At 38.4% G+C, this 21,889-nt stretch overlaps 1 protein-coding gene across 4 annotated transcripts in view; it reads right to left on the minus strand.

Annotated features, from left to right (window-relative positions):
* Positions 1-21,889, minus strand: part of LOC111558514 (intraflagellar transport protein 74-like) — a 215,732-nt gene that overhangs the window by 148,076 nt on the left and 45,767 nt on the right. For 3 of the 4 annotated variants that reach the window (XM_045049503.1, XM_045049507.1, XM_045049506.1), the window contains one exon: positions 16,683-16,755. In XM_045049503.1, the coding sequence (XP_044905438.1) occupies positions 16,738-16,755 (18 nt within the window). In that variant the 3' untranslated portion in view covers positions 16,683-16,737. Of the gene's footprint in view, positions 1-16,681; positions 16,756-21,889 lie in introns of those variants that run through there. The other variant, XM_045049505.1, reaches the window with a different exon arrangement.

Raw genomic sequence — 21,889 nt, forward strand, 5'->3', positions numbered from 1 at the left:
CAATGTTTATAGCAGCACTCTCAACAATAGCCAAATTATGGAAAGAGCCTAAATGTCCATCAACTGATGAATGGATAAAGAAATTGTGGTTTATATACACAATGGAGTACTACGTGGCAATGAGAAAGAATGAAATATGGCCCTTTGTAACAACGTGGATGGAACTGTAGAGTGTGATGCTAAGTGAAATAAGCCATACAGAGAAAGACAGATCCCATATGTTTTCACTCTTATGTGGATCCTGAGAAACTTAACAGAAAGCCATGGGGGAGGGGAAGGAAAAAAAAAAAAAAAGAGGTTAGAGTGGGAGAGAGCCAAAGCAAAAGACTCAAAAACTGAGAACAAACTGAGGTTTGATGGGGGGTGGGAGGGAGGAGAGGGTGGGTGATGTGTATTGAGGAGGGCACCTTTTGAGATGAGCACTGCGTGTTGTATGGAAACCAATTTGACAATAAATTTCATATATTGAAAAAATAAAAATAAATAAATAAATAAACCATCTTGTAATTCCTTTTCATCACAGGGATACATCCCTGTTTGAGTAAGTCAAATCTCATTCTAACATTGTGGATACAATGGTGAGTCAGACAAAGCCTCTACCTCTGTGTTAGCTGAAGTAAAAACTAAGCTTTTTGGAATCATATACCAGCCCCTTGATCTGACAACCATCCATCTTCTAGCCCTAGCTCCTCCCATTCTGCTCACATCCTATGCTTCTCACTTATGCATGTAAGCATTTTATTCTTTCTCAAAATATTTTCCCTTGGGACATGCTGTTTCCTCTGCCTGAGATTTTCATGTATAACCAGCCCGTTCCACAACCTGATAAATGTCTGGTCATTCTTCCAGATAGAATTCAGATGTCATCTGTTTGGTGAAGCTTTTTTCATCATCCATCGTTTCTTTTCCACGTGGTCATGGCACTCTATACCTGCCTCTAGTATAGCATTGGTCATGCTGTGCTGCACACATGTTCATATCTGTCTTAGCCTATTTGATAGTGAACTCTTCCAGAGGAGACTTCTTTATCTTTACATCTGAGCAGAATCCAGCACCCTGTTTGTTATACAACAGACCATAATACTTATATGTGGTGTTGAACAAATAACCAGAAGAGTAAAGCAAGAACATATTCTGTCTTTCTTAATCCTAACTCAGAAATAAGCATAAACATTCAGAAACAAGAAATCAGAAACATTGGGTCTCTTGATTCTTTAGCTTGAAATGTCTGTAGTTTTTACCTTAAGTGAATGGCACAACTTAATTTTAACAATTTAATGTTTTTTAAAGGCTTAAGTCTCTTTAAGAAACAGACTCTTTTTTTAATGTTTATTTTATTTATTTATTTATTTATTTATTTTGAAAGAGAGAGCATGAGCAGGGGGAGAGACAAAGAGAGGGAGAAAAAGAATCCCAAATAGGCTCTGTGCTGATGGCCCATGAAGGGCTCAAACTCAGGAACCACAAGATCATGACCTGAGCTAAAGTCAAGAGTCAGATGCTTAACCGATGAACCCACCTAGGCGCCCCACGAAACAGACTCTTTTTGAAATTTTTTTTAAGTTTATTTATTTATTTTGAGAGAGAGAAACAGAGACAGAGAGAGAGTGCACAAGCTGGGGAAGGGCAGAGAGAAGGAAAGACAGAATCCCAAGCAGGCTCCATGCTGCCAACATAGAGCCTGATGCAGGGCTTGAACTCACAAACTGTGAGACAATGACCTGAGCCAAGATCAAGAGTCAGACGTTTAACCAACTATGCCACCCAGGCACCCCAAAATGGAGTCTTAACTATAGAGAACAACGGATGGTTACCAGAGGGGAGGTGAGGGGGAGGTGGGTGAGATAAGTGATGGGGATTAAGGAGTGCATTTTGTTGTGATGAGCACTGAATATTGTATGAAAGTGTGGAATTCCTATATTATACACCTGAAAGTAATATAACACTGTATATTAACTAACTGGAATATAAATAAAAATTTCGAAAAACTAAAATAAAAAGGCTCATTTTACCAACTGAATAAGTAAATGTACATTTCTTTATATAGTGCACCATAAAGCAACAAATTGAAAATGAAAGACCAGAAGTATCTTTCAAAATGGTGAAGGCCAGTATAGTGACATATGTACTGCCTTACTTTACCCCTCCTCTGCCCTAGCAAGCTGGAAGCAGTCGGACATGGCATTTTTCTTCTCTGAGACTCAGATTCATCATCTGTAAACTGAGCAGAACAGACCCCGGCCTCTTCCAGTCTGATAATCAATGACACTGTAATACTCCATAGAATTGCCAGAAATGCCACCAATGCATAAAAATGAATACAAAAGCTACAGACCAGAGGAACTCACAAAGGGGCATCCTCGACTAAAGCAAACATGACTTCACAGAAGCAAGAAGACTAAGGTACGGTAATTTGAATTATGCCAAGGGATTCTGGCTGAAATGCCAACAAATACATGCAATTATTTTAAGTGTGCACAGGAGAAAAGAGACAAAATGAGATTGCTGAAGCTTTAAAACGTCTTAAGGAATGTGAATCTCACAGGGCTCAATCAAATGACACAGAAAGGCAAAAGCATTTAATGGCTTAGAGGCAAGGGTTTAAAAGGGCCTACTTATATCATGACATCTCCCCATTCCTTTTCGATTTGATAAAATAGATAATCACAAAATGTTCCAGTTATGTATAGTCTCCAGACTTGCTTAAAGTAATGCATTTTTTTGGGGGGGAGCCAAAGCCTGGCTCTTTTTCTTCACTAATATCTATGAAAGTAGTGAGGGAGAGAAGAAAATCAGAGGTAGAGTACCACCTATCAACCTATCAACTACCAATCTGAGGAATTAGTTGCACATCTAAGTATTTCTAAGCCAGATGTTCTTAGCCACAGAGGTACAGCATTTTGTTTGAGTTTCCCCCCTTCATCTCCCAAATGTCATGCTCTGTGCCCCCCACAGCTGCTGTATTCTGCCACTCTGTTGGTTTCTAAGCTGCTCTGCATGTGACTGGCTGTGATATGAGAAGAGGGAGAACAGATAAAAGATGAAGAGAGCGTCAGAGCAGAGCAAAACAGCTGCCAGAGGAAGGATGTGTCACGGCAAGGTACGTAAAAGCAGACACTGGAGACAGAAAACTTTTGGAAGGGACTTCTGCGAAAATGAAGATTAGAAACACGTGGAAGGTCAACAGACAGGGGAATTGGGCACAAATCTGCAAATCCATTTTCACAAGTTCTGTGTTCTGCTCATCCTTTTAAAAAAAGGTAATTTCATTCCACTTTAGTCAGAAGGGAATGATTACTTAAAAGCATCAAAGCCATGTCAAGGAACAGTTTGCTCTATTTTATTTTTTTTTAACGTTTATTTATTTTTGAGACAGAGAGAGACAGAGCACGAACGGGGGAGGGTCACAGAGAGAGGGAGACACAGAATCTGAAACAGGCTCCAGGCTCTGAGCTGTCAGCACAGAGCCCGACGCGGGGCTCGAACCCACGGACCGTGAGATCATGACCTGAGCCGAAGTCGGACGCTTAACCGACTGAGCCACCCAGGTGCCCCAGTTTGCTCTATTTTAAAGGACTCCTTTTTTTCAGCCTTAGAGACACTAAATCAACAAATTATAATATATTTAAAGAATACAATTAAAGATTTGATATACTTTTATACATTGTAAAAGAATTCCCACCATTGAGTTCACAAACACATTCATCACCCATTTTGTTTTGCCTTTTTTGTTTGTTTGGGGTTTTTTTGTTTGGGGTTTTTATTTTTGTTACTGAGTTGTATGAGTTCCATATGTTTTAGGCCTTAATCCATTATTGGATGGTTTGTGACTATTTTCTCCCATTCTGTGGGCTACCTTTTCATTTTGTTAATTGTTTCCTCTGCAGAGCAGAAGATTTTAAGTTTGATGTAACCCCTCCTGTTCATTTTGCTTTTGTTGCCTTTTAGTGTCAAATCCAAAAAAAAAAAAATTATTTCCAAGATCAATGTCAAGAAACTTACTCCCTATGATTGCTTTTAGGAGTTTACAGCTTCAGGTCATATGTTCAGTCTTTGATCCATTTTGAATTGAATGTTGGTATGGTGTAACATGGGGGTTTATTTTCATTCTTTTCTTTGTAAATATCCACTTCTTCCAACATTTATTGAAGAGATTGCCCTTTCCCCATTGTGTTATTTTTGGCTGCTTTGTAAAAGATTAATTTATTTTATGCCTGAGTTTATTTATCAGTCCTCTGTTCTGTTCCATTGATCAATGTGTCTGTTTTATGCCAGTACCACACTGTTTTGATTATTATAACTCTGTGATATAATTTGAAATCAGAGCATGATGCCTCCAACTTTATTCTTCTTTCTCAATATTGCTTCAGGTTCTTTTGTGATGCCATAAGAATTTCAGGATTGCTTTTAAATTTCTGTTTAAAATGTCATTGGAATTTCATACAGGTTACATCAAAACTACATCTTTTTATATTGTCTATACATTAAAAAATTATTGTAATAACTGCTATTTTTAATGCTTCATTTCTTTTCATCTTTATACTGGTGTTATAAGTGATTTACCAACCATTATTAAAATAAGAGAATATTCTGAATTTAACTATATATTTACTTTTACCTATGAATTTCATATTTTCATATGTTTTCAATGTTATTAATTAATACCCTTTCATTTAAGCTTAAGAAATGTTCTATAAAATTTCTTATAAGACTGGTCTACTTGTGATGAGCTCCTTCAGATTTTGTTTGTCTGGAAAACTATCTCCCCTTAATTCTGCCAGATGGAATGAATGTTCTTGGTTGGCAATTTTTTTTCAGCACTGTGAATATATCATCTCACTCCTTTCTGGCCTGCAAAATTTCTGCTGAAATATCCACTGATAGTCTTGTAAGGGGTTCCTTTGTATGTAACAAGTTTTTCTCTTCCTGCTTTGAAATTTTCCTCCTTGTCTTTAATTTTTGACAATATAATTATAATGTGTCTCAGTGTGGGTCTCCTTAGTTCATCATATTTGGTAATCTTCAGGTTTCTTGGATCTGGATATCTGTTTCTTTCTCCAGGTTAGGGGAATTATCAGCCATCATTCCTTTGTCTAAGCTTTCTCCCCCTTTTCTCTTTTTTTCCCTTCTGCAACCCCTATAATGTGTATATTGTTCTGTTTAATGATGTCCTCCTTTATGTCCCTTAAGCTAACTTCACACTTGTCCTTTCTTATTTTCTCCTCTTCTTAAAAAATTTCATGCCCTATCTTCAAGTTCATTGATCTCTTCTTTCATGTGATCTAGTCTGCTATTGAACACTTTTATTGAATTTTTCAGTGCAGTTACTATATTGTTCAATTCCATGATTCTTCTTTGGTAATTTTAAAATATTTTATCTCTTGTTGAAAATCTCAGTTTGTTCATGCACTGCTTTCCTAACCTGGATGAGCATCTTTAGGACATTAAATTTAACTTTTTACTGGGTAAATAACTTACCTTGAATTCTTGAAGATCAATTTCTAGAGATTTATCTTGATTTCGACCCTATTTCCCTGTTTCTTCATTTTCCTTGACTCTCTGTGTTGCTTTCTGTACATTAGATTAACCATTCTTGAAAGAGTAATAGGGTGGTCTCATGTAGGAAATGAAACTAGTTAGCCCCAGCTCTTGGTTGCCACTTAAACTTCTGTGATTGTCTAAGTCACATCTTTGTTCTTAGTGGTTGCCAGTGGTTGATGATATGCAAAGACCCATCAGGGTCTCAAAGGATATGATCATAGTCAGGGCCCTAGGTGCAGACTGATTAAAAACCAGACACCCAAGCAGCACCTGGAAAAGTATGTAGTTAAGCCTACTGGGAGAAAGAAACTGGAAGACAGGCATTTGTGCCTGTACTGAGCCTGAGGATATATAACCACAGGGGATGCTCCTGCGTTTGTTTAAAAAGTGTTTCTTTGCTACAATTTTGTGGGACTCATGAATGCAAGCCCAGTTGGCTATCAGAGCCAGGCAATCTGGGGCCTATCCCTTCTTTGGCAACTGCAAAAAAAGGGGTAGCACTAGATGTGTACAAGCTCCTGTCAGAGATGCTGGTGACCTGATTTTCACTTTGGAATAAGGCAAAAAGAGAAGCCACTAGCTCCTCTGAGTTCAGTGGAGGATCACAGGTAGATGTGAGTTAGAAGACAGACCCTCAGTCATCAGCCTATAGAGTATATAATCAAACCCCTTCCAGGGAAAGATGGAGATGCGCATTTTTCCCTGATCCCCCTGTACTGAGCCCCAGGGCAGGGAGGGGGGAGGGCAGGAGGGGGGATGGCTAGGGAGGGGCAGTAGCTGTGGCAAGTGCTCATGCAACCATTAAGAACTGCTTCTTTGTTATTGTCCTGTGGATCTTGGAAATTCAAGCCCCATTGGCTTTCAGAATTGGGGATTTGTGGGGGTTGGCCTTAAAAATTGGAGTGCTAGATGAGTGGCTCAAACCTGTCACTCTTCAGGCATAAACTGGCACCTTGGGGGTTCCACACCTATTGTATGTCTCTGTGCTGGGGTGATGTTTATGATTACAGTGTGTCTCAGTCTCCCATTTTGATGTGTATATTTTCTCTTTCACCCAATGTGTAGGAGTCATGCAACTATTTCCTGGATTTCTCTCAAAAGGAATCACTCCTTATGTAGCTGCACATTTGGTGTGTCTGTGAAAGGAAGGAAGTTCATGAGCCTTCTAGGTCACTATCTTGTTCCTTCATAAAGGAAAATTTTAATGTCTTTAATAAAATATATAAAGTTCAATTAATAAAATTAAACTAAATCAAGAACCAAAATAGTGTATAAATAATGTGCTTTAATTGGTTAAAAGGGCTTTAAAAAGTATTTGGCCCCCTCTGCTTCCTTTGGGACTTTATGCAGGCAAAATTCTTATTCTTAAAAGGTAGCAATACAGAATAAAATGAAAATAGTTGATTGAGATGATGAAGTTATTCATACCTAATATTTTCAGAGCAAATAAGAATAATAATATTAACAATATAAGCAAAATTTTAAGAGGATGGACACTTTCAGAAAACAAACCTATCTAACCGAATTCTGCCCCTTTTTCTCATTCAACTCCTTCTATGTGTTTTTGAAATATATAATATTGATTTTTTAAAGGTCTTCAGAGACCAATTTATCCAAAATAAATATCAACTTCCTGTAACATATTTGAGATAATGGTTCAAGCAATAGAAGATAATATATATATTTTCAATATATACATTTACCCTGTTTACTACTATATATATTTGCCCGCTCTATATATTAACCCCCTTGGTTAGAATCTCATTTCCCAAGCACATCTAGTGTGTAGTATGCCTGTGTGGGCCATCGTGTCCATGGGGTCTCTGGAGGACCACCTTGTACTTTCTCTCAACTTCAGTCATGAGCCTATTATTTAAGTTCATGAGAACCCTCATTCTATTGTCTCTCTGCTGGACACCCTAGTCCTCAACTAGAGATTAGAATCTTACCCGGAGTTGTCTCTCGCTTGCCTAGCATCCTGATGGCTGCATCCTGCTCCTGTGTCCAAGGTGTTTGCCATGAATAAATCACGAATAATCCTGCCAGACTTTACACCAGAACCTCACCCTGCCAAATACTGCTGCACAGCACCTCCTGCCCAATGAGCTCCCTGGCTACATTGACAGTTTCATGGATGTTGGCCTATACTCTCTGGTCTTATACTCTTTTTTTAAATTTTTTTAATGTTTATTTCTCAAAGAGAGAGACAGCGTGTGAGCAGGAGAGGGGCAAAGAGAAGGAGACACAGAATCCGAAGCAGGCTCCAGGCTCTGAGCTATCAGCAGAGTCCGACATGGGGCTCAAACTCACAAACTGTGAGATCGTGACCTGAGGTGAAGTCAGATGCTTAACCAACTGAACCATCGAGGTGTCCCATTGTTGTCTTATACTCTTATAACCAAGTAAATTTCTGAGATTTATCCAATCTTAGCTCTGTCCCTACCTTGACCACTGAAAGCTTCCTCTTATCCAAGATTATCCCCAATAGGAGAGACTTGTACTTTAATTAAAAATTAAATGTATGCTTCCAATGGCCCCTGTCCCACGCTGTTACTCATCTTTCTTCTGGATTCATGATTTCAATTTTCCTCTGAATAACAGGGAGCTGGTTTATAAAAATGTGCACAAGCATCTCTAGGTAATGGTTGTACAGAGGAAAAGAAGCATTCTGAATCCTGATCCAAATGTTCTTGAGACAATTGGACAGTGAGTTCACTGGGACAATCTCAAGGCCATCCAAAGAACCACTCTAGCCTCTCCCGTGTAAGGGATCCCCAGGTAGAGCAGTTTGCCCAGCCCAGCCCACTAGGGCAATTTATTCATACAGCTGGACTTAGGCTGCACAATCACCTCTCTCTTAAAACTACTGGTTGCTGCCAGTACCTGCTGATGTGACAGATTAGTTCAACCTGTGTTCATACCTAAACTAACCCAACCAACAGAGACTCACTTTCTCTACCACTTCAAGGTTCAGACGAAGCACTCATCATGGGGCATGTAATCTGACTTTTCTCATGGCTGCTCACAGGGGTTGGCTATCACAATCCACAAGGGCAGAGTAGTTAAATGCCCTGAAGAAAATACATTAATCAATGAGACACAGGAGATGACAAGGAGATTTAAGATAAATTCATTCCCCTTCTTCTTTTTTCAATTCCAATGGACTTTTCTAAGACACAGTGATTCTAGATAACCTCTCTGGAAATGTCCTATAAGTACACAACTGCCTGTCTTATATATAATGCTTCTAAAGCCTTGCGTATACTGTAAGGAAAGGGTTTTTTTTTTTTAATTGTCCTATCTATGTATCTGAGCTCTTAAAACTTTCTTATAGCTAAAATATTAGAACTTATCTGTAGGATTACAGAGAGATAATCCTGCCTTAAGTAGTGTGAAACAAAAACAAACAAAACCAGACAACTGATAATACACTTGATATTAAGATCTATTTTTTTCCCCATTTCTTTCTCTTTTCTCTTGCTGCCCATGCTAGGCCTTTATTTTATGAGCTCCTGTTTCTTGCATTTAGTCAAAAATAATTCAATTCTAAACAGTGAATTTAGACAGCATTTTTTCTTAGATTAAAAGTCATATACTTTTTTTTTTAATCTGCTTATTCATGAAAATATATTGGAAACCATTCTGCTGAGCTTCTATTTTCTCTGATGTTTTCAGTCAGTATTCTTTCATCATAAAACAGAAAACTTAGCAAAATTAACTAACATTTAAAAATTTACTGATGTAGGGGCGCCTGGGTGGCACAGTCGGTTAAGCGTCCGACTTCAACCAGGTCACGATCTCACGGTCCGTGAGTTCAAGCCCCGCGTCAGGCTCTGGGCTGATGGCTCAGAGCCTGGAGCCTGTTTCCGATTCTGTGTCTCCCTCTCTCTCTGCCCATCCCCCGTTCATGCTCTGTCTCTCTCTGTCCCAAAAATAAATAAACATTGAAAAAAAAATTAAAAAAAAAATAAATAAATAAAAATTTACTGATGTATATTTAAAGCCAATAAACTGCTTTGTTAATAACAAACAATAACAACAACATGAGATGTAATCAGCTCAGGAACACGCTGCCTTGTATTTGCTATCCTTTCTCCACTGCCTCACTTCCCTTCATTCTTGCTGTCCTGGGATTGCAGGCCCAAATAAAGCATGTGTAAATTTTGCCTCCTATCTTCTTTCTACGGAACTTGGACTAAGACATAGCATATTAATATCAGTTAATAATCCTGACTCTTGCCTCACCTCCAGAGAAGAGCAGAGTCATATATGGAGGCTGGAGAGGTCTTAGTACTTTTTAGCTTGTGGATGGGCAGTTCATTATTACCTCTCCACCATCTGCCTGTCTCTCCCTCTTTCTCTCTCTCTTCCTGTCTGCCTTACCCCCCTCTTGGTTCTCTCTCCCTCTCTTTCCCCCCTTTCTCTTTATCCTGTCCTTCCTTCCTCCCTCCCTCTTTCTCCTGTCCACCCTTCATGTTCTCTCTCCCAACCCAAGAAAAGATCTTACTAGAGTCAGATAAGAGGTGACATGAAGAAACTTTTTAAATTTAACCAATGCATGTGAATGACTGGGGTAAAGAGCTAAATAGGGAATAAGAGGAAATAAAAATATTTTCATTGACATCTAACAAAGAAAATGAAAATTTAAATTTAAATTCTGGGCAATTTTCAATGAAATTCATTTCAATATTCCTATCAGTTTAAAAAGTGTGGAGAGCACAACTTTGAGGAAAATTTTCCCAAAAAATTGTTCTAAATATGTGTGAGATCTGCCATAAATTTTGGCATTTGATTTTAAAGCACAAAGTGTTCTTGTGAAGAAGATAAGAAAATAGACCATGACCTTCTTAATAAATGTACTATATATTTTTTAATTCTAGGTTATTCTTTTCCCAGAAATTTAAAACTCTCCCTTATCTCTTAATTCAGTATTCATCATGGGCTTAGAAATCCCGTTGACTAATACAAAGAGTGAACTGGGCTTCACATTTATAAGTGGACTGCTTGGTAAATTTATTCTCTTGGGTTTAAAATAACCACTAAGTAGAAAATTGTAGCAGCACTATCAATGCAACAGAAGTAGGCTGATAAATTAGGAATGGAGGAGAAGAATTAATTGCTATTGGACATGAAAGGAGAATTTTAGTTCATAAACATTTGTGCTGTAATCTCCTCTAAACTTTAATTAAACTCTCTTGAGGTTTATAATCTTAAAATACATTTATTTTAAATTTACCCACTTGCCAGAAAGATTTATTCAAGCTGTCAGTGTTCTACTTTAAAGCATTTCATTTTGAAGTGACTGATTCCAATCATCATCCCTCTGATGCGGTAAAGTCTTTTAAAGCTGACTCAGGAAACTTCTGCTTTATAGAAGAAAGAAATAAGAAAAGAAAAGAAAAGAGGAGAGGAGAGGAGAGGAGAGGAGAGGAGAGGAGAGGAGAGGAGAAAAGAGAAGAGAAGAGAAGAGAAGAGAAGAGAAGAGAAGAGAAGAGAAGAGAAGAGAAGAGAAGAAAAGAAAGAGGGAGGGAGGAAGGGAGGGAAGAAAAGGAAGGAAGGAAGGAAGGAAGGAAGGAAGGAAGGAAGGAAGGAAGGAAGGAAGGAAGGAAGGAAGGAAGGAAGACTCTTCAATTACAGATGTGAGTGTAAATTGGTACAACCATTTGTATAACAATTAAGCACTGTTTGGGAAAGTTGAATGTGCACATGCTCTACAATCCAGTAAGTCCACTCCTAAAAGGCACAGAACAACTCTTATGCATGTGCAACTGGTGACCTTAATAGGAAACTTCACAGCATCATTGCTCATGGTAACAAAAAAATGGAAAAACTCAAAAATCCATGAAGAATACACAACTTGGAATATATTCAAATCAAGAATATCATATATAGATAAATGTGTGCCTATATATGATATATATAGATATATACATGTATCAGTGCAAATAACTATAGCCATACATAAATATCTAAGAATGTTAAAAAATTATAATATTGAATGAAAAAAAAGATCGCATTTATAAAATTCAAAAAAGAGACAACATAAATAAATCTACCTGGTAAAAGAGTAAAGAACCATAAAGTAATGATTAGCAAAAAATTTAGGAGAGAGATAAGCTCTATAATAGGAGGGAAAGGAAAATTTTCAAAGAGAAGCACTTAGGGGACTTATAAGTCACTAGGTAAGTACCATTTCTTAACCTGGTGGTGGATATGTGAATATTTATTTTATTATCATTATCAAATTGTGTCTATGTGTATTCCCTTACATTTGCATATATATTCTGGAAAAAAAGTTTTAATTATAATAAAAGGTATTGTTAGCAAAATGATGGTATAGGAATTTCTAATTCACACCCCTCCCAGAACCATCAGTTTGAATAACTATCCATGAAGAAAAATACCTTCACAAAAGCTAGTTTCCAAGTGACAGATTACAGCACTTGGGCAAAGCACAGAAATAAGAAAAAATGTATTGAGGAGGTTAGGAAAGATAGATTCATACTACTCCATCACTTTTCCCCCAACCCAGGCAGCCCAGTACAGAGAGAGACACTTTCCCCATGGGAGAAGGACCCACCCAACACCAGACAAACTCCTATGGTTCTAGACGGCCCCTACCAGACTCCTGTGAACCAGATACACAGCTCACACCAGCACCTGCTGGATTCCAAGCCATGACCTTAGGCTCCCAGAGACTTCCACAAATCCAAGCTCTGGGCACATCCCAGAGCTGGCAAATCCCATGTACCCAAATGGCATTTGTGGCTCTAGGCTCCTAATCAGCCCTTGTAACCCCAGACTGCAGGCAGGTACCTGAGATCCCAAGCTCCCAACTGTGCCCAGCTCCTGGCCTACTACCATGGACTCACACTTTCTCTCCACCCCAGTACCAAGCCAACCCCTAATGACTTTAGGTCCAGACTATCTTCTGTGGATCCAAGCTTCCAGCCTGCCCTAGCACCAGGCCAGCCCATACAGCCCCAGCCTCAAGGCCAGCTCTCACTGACTCAGTCTCCAGGCCCACCCAAGCACCAGACTGGCCCCTATAGATTCAATCTCCATGTGAGGCCCCAGGTTATGAGCCCATATCTATGACCCAAGGCTATAGGCTTACCCTAGTACCAAGACAATTTCCATGGTCTCAGACTCTAGTCCAGATCCTCTCGAACCAGGCTCTCAGTCTGTCTGAGTATGAGTTTGGCCCCCATAAACCTAGATGCCCAGCCCACACCAGCAGTCCCCAGCACTTGGTTGACCTCTGTGGACCAGGATCCAGGTCCACCTATGCAGACCCAGGTCCCAGGTGCCTAAAACTAATACAATTCCAATGACTGGCCCTCAAGAAATAAAGATGTATGAACTGTCTGAAAAAGAATTCAGAATAATATTTTTGAAGAAATCCAATGAACTAAAAGGGAACAAGTAGACAACTAATTGAAATCAGGGAAACAATGCATGAACTAAAGGAGAAGCTTAGCAGAAAAATAGATACCATGAGAAAAAACAAACCTAGAATTGAAGAAAATAATGACTGAACTGAAAAATTCAATAGAGAGCTTCAATATCAGACTCAATCAAGCAAGGAAAGAGTCAACTTTAAGACAGGTCATTTGAAGTCATCCAGTCAGAGGATCATAAAGGAAAAAGAATGAAAAAGTGTGAAGAACTCCTACATGAATTATGGAATACCAAGAGATATAACCTCTGCATTATTGGAGTCCAAGAAGAAAGAAATAAAGGGAAAAAAAGAATCTTTAAAGTAATAAAAGAGAACTCTCCAAATCTGGGGAGATAACTGGATATCTGACTTTATGAAGCTAATAGGCCACACTAAAATTTCAACCCAAAATAATCTTCACCCATACACATTATAAAACTGTCTAAAATTAAAGACAATAAGAGAATTTTAAAAGCAGAAAGAGAGGGGCACCTGGGTGGCTCAATCAGTTAAGCAACCAACTCTAGATTTTGACTCAGGTCATGATCTTATGGGTCAAGAGTTCAAGGCCCACATCAGCCTCTGTGCTGACAAGGCAGAGCCTGCTTGGGATTCTCTCTCTCCCCCTCTCTTTACGCACCCTCCCACTCATGTGCTCTATCAAAATAAATTTTAAAAAAATAAAAATAAGCATTAAAAATTTTAAAAAGAAACAAAGAAAAAAATAGTCACATAGAAGGAAACCCCGATAAGGCTATCAGATTTCTCAGTAGAAACCGTGCAGACCAGAAAACTGGCATGATATATTCAAAGTGCTGAAAGAATAATACTGCCAATCAAGAATATTTACCCAGCAAAGTTGTCTTTCAGAAATGAAGAAGAGATAAAGACTCTCCCAAACAAAACTGAGGGAGATCACCATTACTATACATATGCCTTATAAGAAATGCTAAAAAAGAGGTTTTAAAGCTAAAATAAAACTAATTAGTAACATAAAAACATATGAAAATATCAAACAAACTAGTACAGGGAATTTTATAGTCAAAGTTAGAATACTCTAATACTATATTGAGATGGTGCGTTAATATCTTAACACCAGTATAAAAGTTAAAAGACAAAAATTTGAAAATAACTATGGCTACAATAACTTGTTAATAAATATACAATATAAAAACAGGTGAATTATAATATCAAAAACAAAATTATGGGGAGAGGAGTAAAAGGAAAGAGTTTTCATATACAAAGTTAAGTTGATAATCAGTTTAAAATAGACGTGTGTGTATGTGTATGTGTGTGTATAATGCTTTATGTAAGTATTATGGTAAGCACAAAGTGAACCTAGAGTAGACACAAAAGATAACCAGAAGGGAATCAAAGAATACCACTATGGAAAATCATCAATTCACAAAGAAAGATGGCAAAAGAAGAAAGGTACAAAGGAACTACAAAAGAAAAACAAAAACACAATTAGTAAGATGGCATTAATAAGTCCTTACCTATCAATAATTACTTCAAATGTAAATGGATTAAATACTCCAATCAAAATACACGCATACAGTAATTAATAGATTACAAAATAAGATTCAACTATATGCTGCCTATAAGAGACTTGCTTCAGTTTTAAAGACATAAATAGGCTCAAATTAAAGTAATGGAAAAAGATATTCCATGTAAATGGAAACAAAAAGAAGCAGAGATAGCTATTTTTGTATTAGACAAATTAAACTTTAACCAAAAAACTGTAACAGTAGAGAGAAGGTCATTATATAAGATAAAGGGACCAATTAATCAAAATACACAATAATTGTAGAAATCTATGTACCTAGGGGTGCCTGGGTGGCTCAGTTGGTTAAGTGACCAACTTTGGCTCAGGTCATGATCTCACAGTTCATGGGTTCAAGCCCCGCATCAGGCTCTGTGCTGACAGCTCAGAGGCTGGAGCCTGCTTCAGATTCTGTGACTCTCTCTCTCTCTCTCTCTCTCTCTCTCTCTCTCTCTCTCTCTGCCCCTCCCCACTCACTCTCTGTCTCTGTCTCTCAAAAAATAAACAAATGTAAAAAAAAAAAAAGAATCAATTACAAGAAAATGAAATATGTGTACTCTTACATAGGAACTCTTTATGTATATTTAAATTGTGTACTTGATGCTACTAGAAAATGAATGTTCACTATAGATTCATTTGTAAAAATTAAAACACCTAACTCTTCATTAATAAAAAAATTGATAAATCATGCAACGAGTTCATACTATTGAATATAATAAAGTCATAGAAAGAATGATACAAATTTCTATTAGTGTTTCTAAAACTATGATCCAATGATCATCTTGATCAGAATCACCAGAGTTTTTGGTTAACAGATTACTGAGCCACACTCCAGGCCTACTGAATTCATGGGACTTAGAATTTTAATTAGAACCTCAGCTAATTCTCATTTATGAAAGCTTGAAAATAGCTACTATATATTCCAAGAGGGACAGCTCCCTAAATAAAATTGTTAGAAGAAAAAGCAAGATATGGAATAATATATGGAACATAAGCCTGCGTTTATAAAGACAAAACTGTAGAGTTTTGTGTATATTTGTGTGTACTTGTGTGTGTAGCTGTGCATATGCTTGTGTATATTAATATGTGTATGCGTGAATATAAACAAGTGATATGAAAACGTCCAGAAAGCAATATAGCAAACGTTAATAAGTCAGCACAGAGCCTGATGTGGGGCTCGAACCCACAAACCGTGAGACCATGACCTGAGCTGAAGTCAGATGCTCAACCGACTGAGCCACCCAGGCACCCCTCATTTGATAACCTTAAAAGAAGAAAAGCACGTGACTAAAATATAATTGCCGACCAATGAGAAATGTAGAAGATTAGTGTCTTGCCATGAAGGATAGGACAAACTCCAAAGCAAATAATACCAATTTTTTACCAAATGCATATTAAGCTTTTCTGGTCATCAAAGCGCACCACTCAGATCTCCTATTATTGTCCATTTTTGACCCATGGTACCAACAAACTGTGCTCTGAATCCTCCACTGCACGGCCACCACGAACACCATACCTCCCACAGGCTGTTCCCAGCTAAAGAATCAGTGCTCCAGGGTCCTAAAGCAGACCCATTTCCATGAAATATGATTTACACAGCCACTTGGGCTTGAAAAGTGACCATAAACCTTGCTAAAACTTTCTCAGGACTTCATTGCCGTCTAGGACTCTTCTTACTGAAACTTCCTGTCTTTCATCAACCCTTTATAGGGATTAGACCTGCAGTGTGGTCTGAGAGCTCGCCCACCTCCACTGACTCTTTCCCCAACTTCCATCACAGGGATTTTAGCCCAATAAATAACTTGCAGTCCTAATCTTTCTTTGGTATCTGGTTCTTAGAGAACCCAAATTAACAAACTATCTGAGTCAAAAGCCTGAACTCTTAAGAAGCACATTGTACTACCTGCCAACTGAAATCTGTAACTTTACAGAGTATTTCCCTACTTTTTAACAGATATCAGCCTGTCAAATGAACAAACATTTTCCAACACTGTCCCCAAACAAGCCCATTACCTCCCCTAGGATGAGGTAATGAACACCACCACTTGACTTTCCAACACCCTGAGTGAAGATTTGCCCAGAACCTCAAGAAGACCAGCCCAATTGACCCTTTCTTCATTCCTTCATTCATTCAGTCAAAATGTATTGAGTACTTACTATATGAGAATTACAGTCCCAGGCCCTGAGTAGGAGGTACAGACTAGGTCTCTGCTCAAATGTAATTTATAATCTGGAGGAGAAAAAACAGACACAAAAAATAAGCACAAACATATCATTAAAAATTACAAAAAGTAGGGGCACTTGGGTGGCTCAGTCAATTGAGCGTCTGACTTGGGCTCAGGTCATGATTTTGCAGTCTGTGAGTTCAAGCCCCACATTGGGCTTGCTGCTGTCAGCACAGAGCCCAGTTCAGATCTTCTCTTTTCCTCTCTTTGCCCCTCTCCCATTGTACTCTCTCCAAAATTAATAAATATTAAAAAATAATTACAAAAGCCCCATGAAGGAGAAGAAACAGAGTCTCAGGAGAGTATAAAAGAAGCAATTTTAAGATCAGAGGGTGAAAGGCTTTCTAGAGACTATGATGTATAAGCTGAGACAAAGGAAGAAAATGAGCCTGTTACATGAAGTTTGGGAAAGCAGTGCCAGCACAGGGAAAGCCCAGGAAGGCCTGCAATGAAGAAGAGCTTTGTAATGGAGACAACACAGGTGGGAGGCTTGAAAATAGTTACCTGTGGGTAGAGAGGTAAGCAAAGGTCAGATCGTTCAGGGCCTTGGGTGCCATGGTAAGGATTTAAGATTTTATAACGTCACTGAAAGGTGTTAAACAGGAGCTGAGGAGGGGGAATAATAAAAAGAGGCTAAGAAGAATATGGTCCCATTTCAATTCTTAAAAGACGACCTTGTCAGGCTTTTAGAAGCTGGCTTAGCAGAGCACACAGCAACAAGAGAAATGAGGTGAGCCACCAAAAGTGGGGACAAAGGTAAAGGTGGAAGGGGTCAAGCAAGAGCAGCATATAATGCATAAAAAAAATTGTGCAAATTGTCCCACATGTGAGACATCCCAAGAGATGCAGCATTTGGATACTTGCCATGCATTCAGAAGATGTTAACAACCACTAGTGGAAACAGAGAGCAGTAACCATCCAAGAGAAGACCGCAGCCACAGTTAGTTAAGTAAGGAGAACATTTTTCTTTCCCTCTCTTTCCTTACCACTCGAACGCACTGAGTGCTAGGGCACTAGAGCCTAAAATAGGTAGGAGAAAAGGCATATAGCAGTGGCTCCCAGAATCAGCATCGCCTGGGATCTTATTGAAAATAATTATTCTCAAATCCTTCCACAGACCTACTGAATCAGAAACTCTGGAGTTAGGGCTCATTGATTTGTGTTTTTAACTAGCACCCCAGGTGATTCTGATGCATGCTAACGTTTGAGAACCACCACCGTAGAACTAGGCCGAACACAGAAATCTTAAACTGTACTGGAATGTACATTTAATAACTATAAATGATCTGAAAGTTATGGGATCTGCCTGAGATGTTATTAAATGATAGGAAAGGGAGATTGGAAAGAATACAGTTGAAAGTAGTGGCTTGAGAAAAATAAAACTATTCTAATTTTTCAATCCTAATGATTGAAAGTTACATATTTCTTCTTTTAGGTGCATTGACAAGAATTGCATTTAGGATTTTATATTTGCAAATACCTATTACTTGAACAAGAGTGGAATGATATTTTATTTTTAATATGAAATCTGACCATAAGCTAGGCAAATGTCTTCCCACCAAAATTGTGTACTCAAAACAGCATGGTCTTCCAAAATGAGAAAGCAGAGGTTACCTAATACTACCCAATTCAGTTCCTCTTCACAACACCCTACACAACATCAAACAGATTTCCTTAAAATAATATAAGCAGTTTACTCTGAAGAGATATGGATTGGTGTGAGAGCATCTGGTCAATTGTTTACATATGCTATTTCTCTACTTCTGAATTTACTGCTTTAATTGCATCTGCTAATAGTTATTGAGTGCCCAGCATATTCCAGATGCTGCCAGGTGAGAAAATGCCTTAGGTAAATTTGCTTCTAGAATTGTCAACTGAATGTAGTTTCCTTACATTTGTCAAAATGTTTTATCCGTAGTAAATCATGAAGACCTACAAGTCATGAACTGTATACATTTACCCTTTGCATATCAAAGCCAGCACAGATGTAAAAAACAAAACAAAAAAAGAAAAGCAGTCTCCTTGATAAAAATTACAGAAATTATTTAAACAATTACCAAAAAATCTTCTTAGCAATTATTTCTGACATACCTACTATGCATATTTTCTGAGCACAGAGGAGGAAAGACACTGTCCCATGGCCACTCTGTAACTCTGCCTCAACACTGTTGAACCGGTGACTGCTGTCTTTGTGTGTTTCAGGTATATTAACAGTGTTCTCTTTATATTAAGAATTAAAAGATACCAGGGGCACCTGGGTGGCTCAGTTGGTTGAGCGTCTGACTTTGTCTCAGGTCATGATCTCACCGTTGATGAGTTCGAGCCCCGCGTCGGGCTCTGTGCTGACACCTCAGAGCCTGGAGCCTATTTCGGATACTGTGTCTCCCTCTTTCTCTGCCTCTCCCCACTCATGCTCTGTCTCTCTCTGTCTCAAAAGTAAATAAACATTAAAAATTTAAAAAAAAAGAATTAAAAGATACCAAATGCCACGCTAAGCACCTCACTCATAATCTTCACAACAAATCTTCCAGATGGGAATGATTATACCCACTTCACAAATGGAAAAAACAGAGTTCAGAAAGATTAGTAAACCACCAAGGTCATACCAAATGGTGTATCTAAGACTATCTTATTCCAGAGACCAGGCTCGTAAAGACTACAGGTTACTGTCTGAAACATCCTTTTGAATGCACAATTTAGAGGAATGAGGGGTCATAGGCTACCATTATGCCTAAGAGGGTCCACATTATCCCTATCATGAGGGAGAATCAGTACCATTTAAAGAGGCTACTGAGGGGGGAGCATGGGTGGCTCAGTCAGTTGAGTGACCGACTCTTGATACTGTGTTATGTCATGACCTCACAGTCATGAGATCAAGCCCCAAATCAGGCTCCACACTCAGTGCAGAGCCTGCTTGGGATTCTCTCCCTCTCTCTCTGTTCCTCTCCAACTCATATGTGCGTGAACTCACACACTCACTCTTTGAAAATAAATAAACATTTGAAAACATTTAAAGAGCTACTGAGGGTGAGCAGGGAAGTGGCAAATAGCAGACAGTGAAAGCACCACATTTCTTCACTTAGCTACATAAACCTGCAAAGACATCTCCCACTGATGGTTTATGATTGCCCAGCTTCTAGCCTGAGGATGGCTGAAAAAGATAAATGACTTATCTTGCTCCCACGGGCTACTACCACTCTTTTGGTTAGATCAGCTTTTTGCAAAGGTAATTTTTGAAAAATACAGGACTCACAAAATATACCAACAGGGGAGAAAACCAATTCCTAGGTGATCTTAGCAGGTTTAGCAAAGCCACAGAGGCACAGAAATAGGAGAGAATGGAAAAAAAACATACTGAAGTCTTAAAAATGCATATAACAGAAACAAGCAAGCAAAACCAGTATTTAGGTTTTGTAACCTAAATTCTTAGGAAGATGGATGAATAACAGTGCACTAAAAATAACCCAAATAAGAATCGCAAAACACATCTGCATGATTCCAAGTTCCTGGAGCTACAAAGAAAACAAATGTAATTGGATTGTGTTAAGAAAGCTCTTTCACTTAAATTTACTTTTCAAACAGATGTGTTGCTTCAGACGTGAAGCTATCCTATCCAACCTTCACTCTGCTTCAGCTCCAGCTCCTAGTAAGAGTCAAAGGGATTTGGTTCCATCTGTATGTCACAACAATGACATCCAGTGGCTAGTTCACTGAAGTGCATTTTCATGGAAAAATTATACAACCTCTTTTATAAAAGTGATGAAAATTTTGGCACTCAATGTTTTCAGATGCATCTCTAGTATGCACCTTCCTAAGGCATGGAAGGGTAGAGTGAAGAATTGTTCTCTTTAAGCAATTACATTCTGTGTTCATGATGAACACTTGTATGAAACTAGAGAAATTCACTACATAAACTGAGTCTGGAAATAAAGCCATATCTGGAAGGCAGTTACTGAAGTCATCTTTTAAGTAAAAACATAGAATTCCTAATAACTCACTTTTATACTACCATTTATTAAGGCAGAGGGAAATGTTTGACTAATCATTTCTTTTTTTAGGGTTTTTTTTCCTTCAACCCACAGTTTCTACTATATGTGGTTCTGAACTCTAGGTTCTACACAGTAGCATAGTGTTTTTCTTTAAGATGAAAAAATAGAAACATTAGCAAAGTGTTTCAGTTAAAGAATTAGTGCAGTTTTCTGGAGAACACACAATCCCAGAATACAGCGGCACAATGGAAGAATCTACTGTGTGGTTTCTTGCATTGTGCATATTTTTTAGTTGGCAGGTGTACAGATTCAGGAAGAGATTTGACTACACAATGTGTTTTGTTTTTTCATTATTTATTTTTTGTTTTGTTTTTGTTTTGTTTACTGTGTGAAGAGCTAAAGTTCAGACCTGCAAGAAAGAACCAAGCTATGCGTCGGCCAAACTGCAATGTGTGTGTGTGTGTGTGTGTGTGTGTGTGTGTGTGTGTGTGTGTGTGATGTTGTAGAAGGCCATATCACTATCCTGGCCCATTTCTGAAGCATTAGTATAGAAGAAACACTAATCAGATAAGTGTGGTCCCAGTAAAGTGTGTCTCATCTCAGTCATAAGTACATGTAACATAATCATCACTAATGGCATCTTTCCAATGCTAATTAAATCAAGACCTTGCAGAACATCTGATACTGTGAGAAGGGGATGAATAAAGGGAGACTACAAAACACACACACACACACACACACACACACACACACACACACACACACACAACATCTTGGATGAATGTATACTCCCAATGTTATCTGCCTCTGTGTTCTCTGGCCTTCCAATCAGCCCTTTTTGTTTAGAAGTTGGCGCAAACCTCCCATGCCACATGGGTGAGGAAATATGCTGTCCCTCATCTCCCTTCCCCCTACTCATACTCCAAATGATCCTGTAGGGCTTACGTTTATCTTACTCACCTCCTGTTATCATATCCCTGTCTCTGCTGAATTCTCTCTGTGTCTGCACCTGCAGCTCTGCTTCACTCTCAATCCAGCTAGACTGAAAAGTAAGCGGCTTAAAAGCAGGAACCCTTTCGAAAAGTCCTGCTCCTTGTCCTACATCAGGACTGGGTGCAGGGTAGTCACAATATCCTCTCATTTTTTTATT

This window comes from Felis catus, chromosome F2 (assembly GCF_018350175.1).
Source record: "Felis catus isolate Fca126 chromosome F2, F.catus_Fca126_mat1.0, whole genome shotgun sequence".
Taxonomy (NCBI): Eukaryota; Metazoa; Chordata; class Mammalia; order Carnivora; family Felidae; genus Felis; species Felis catus.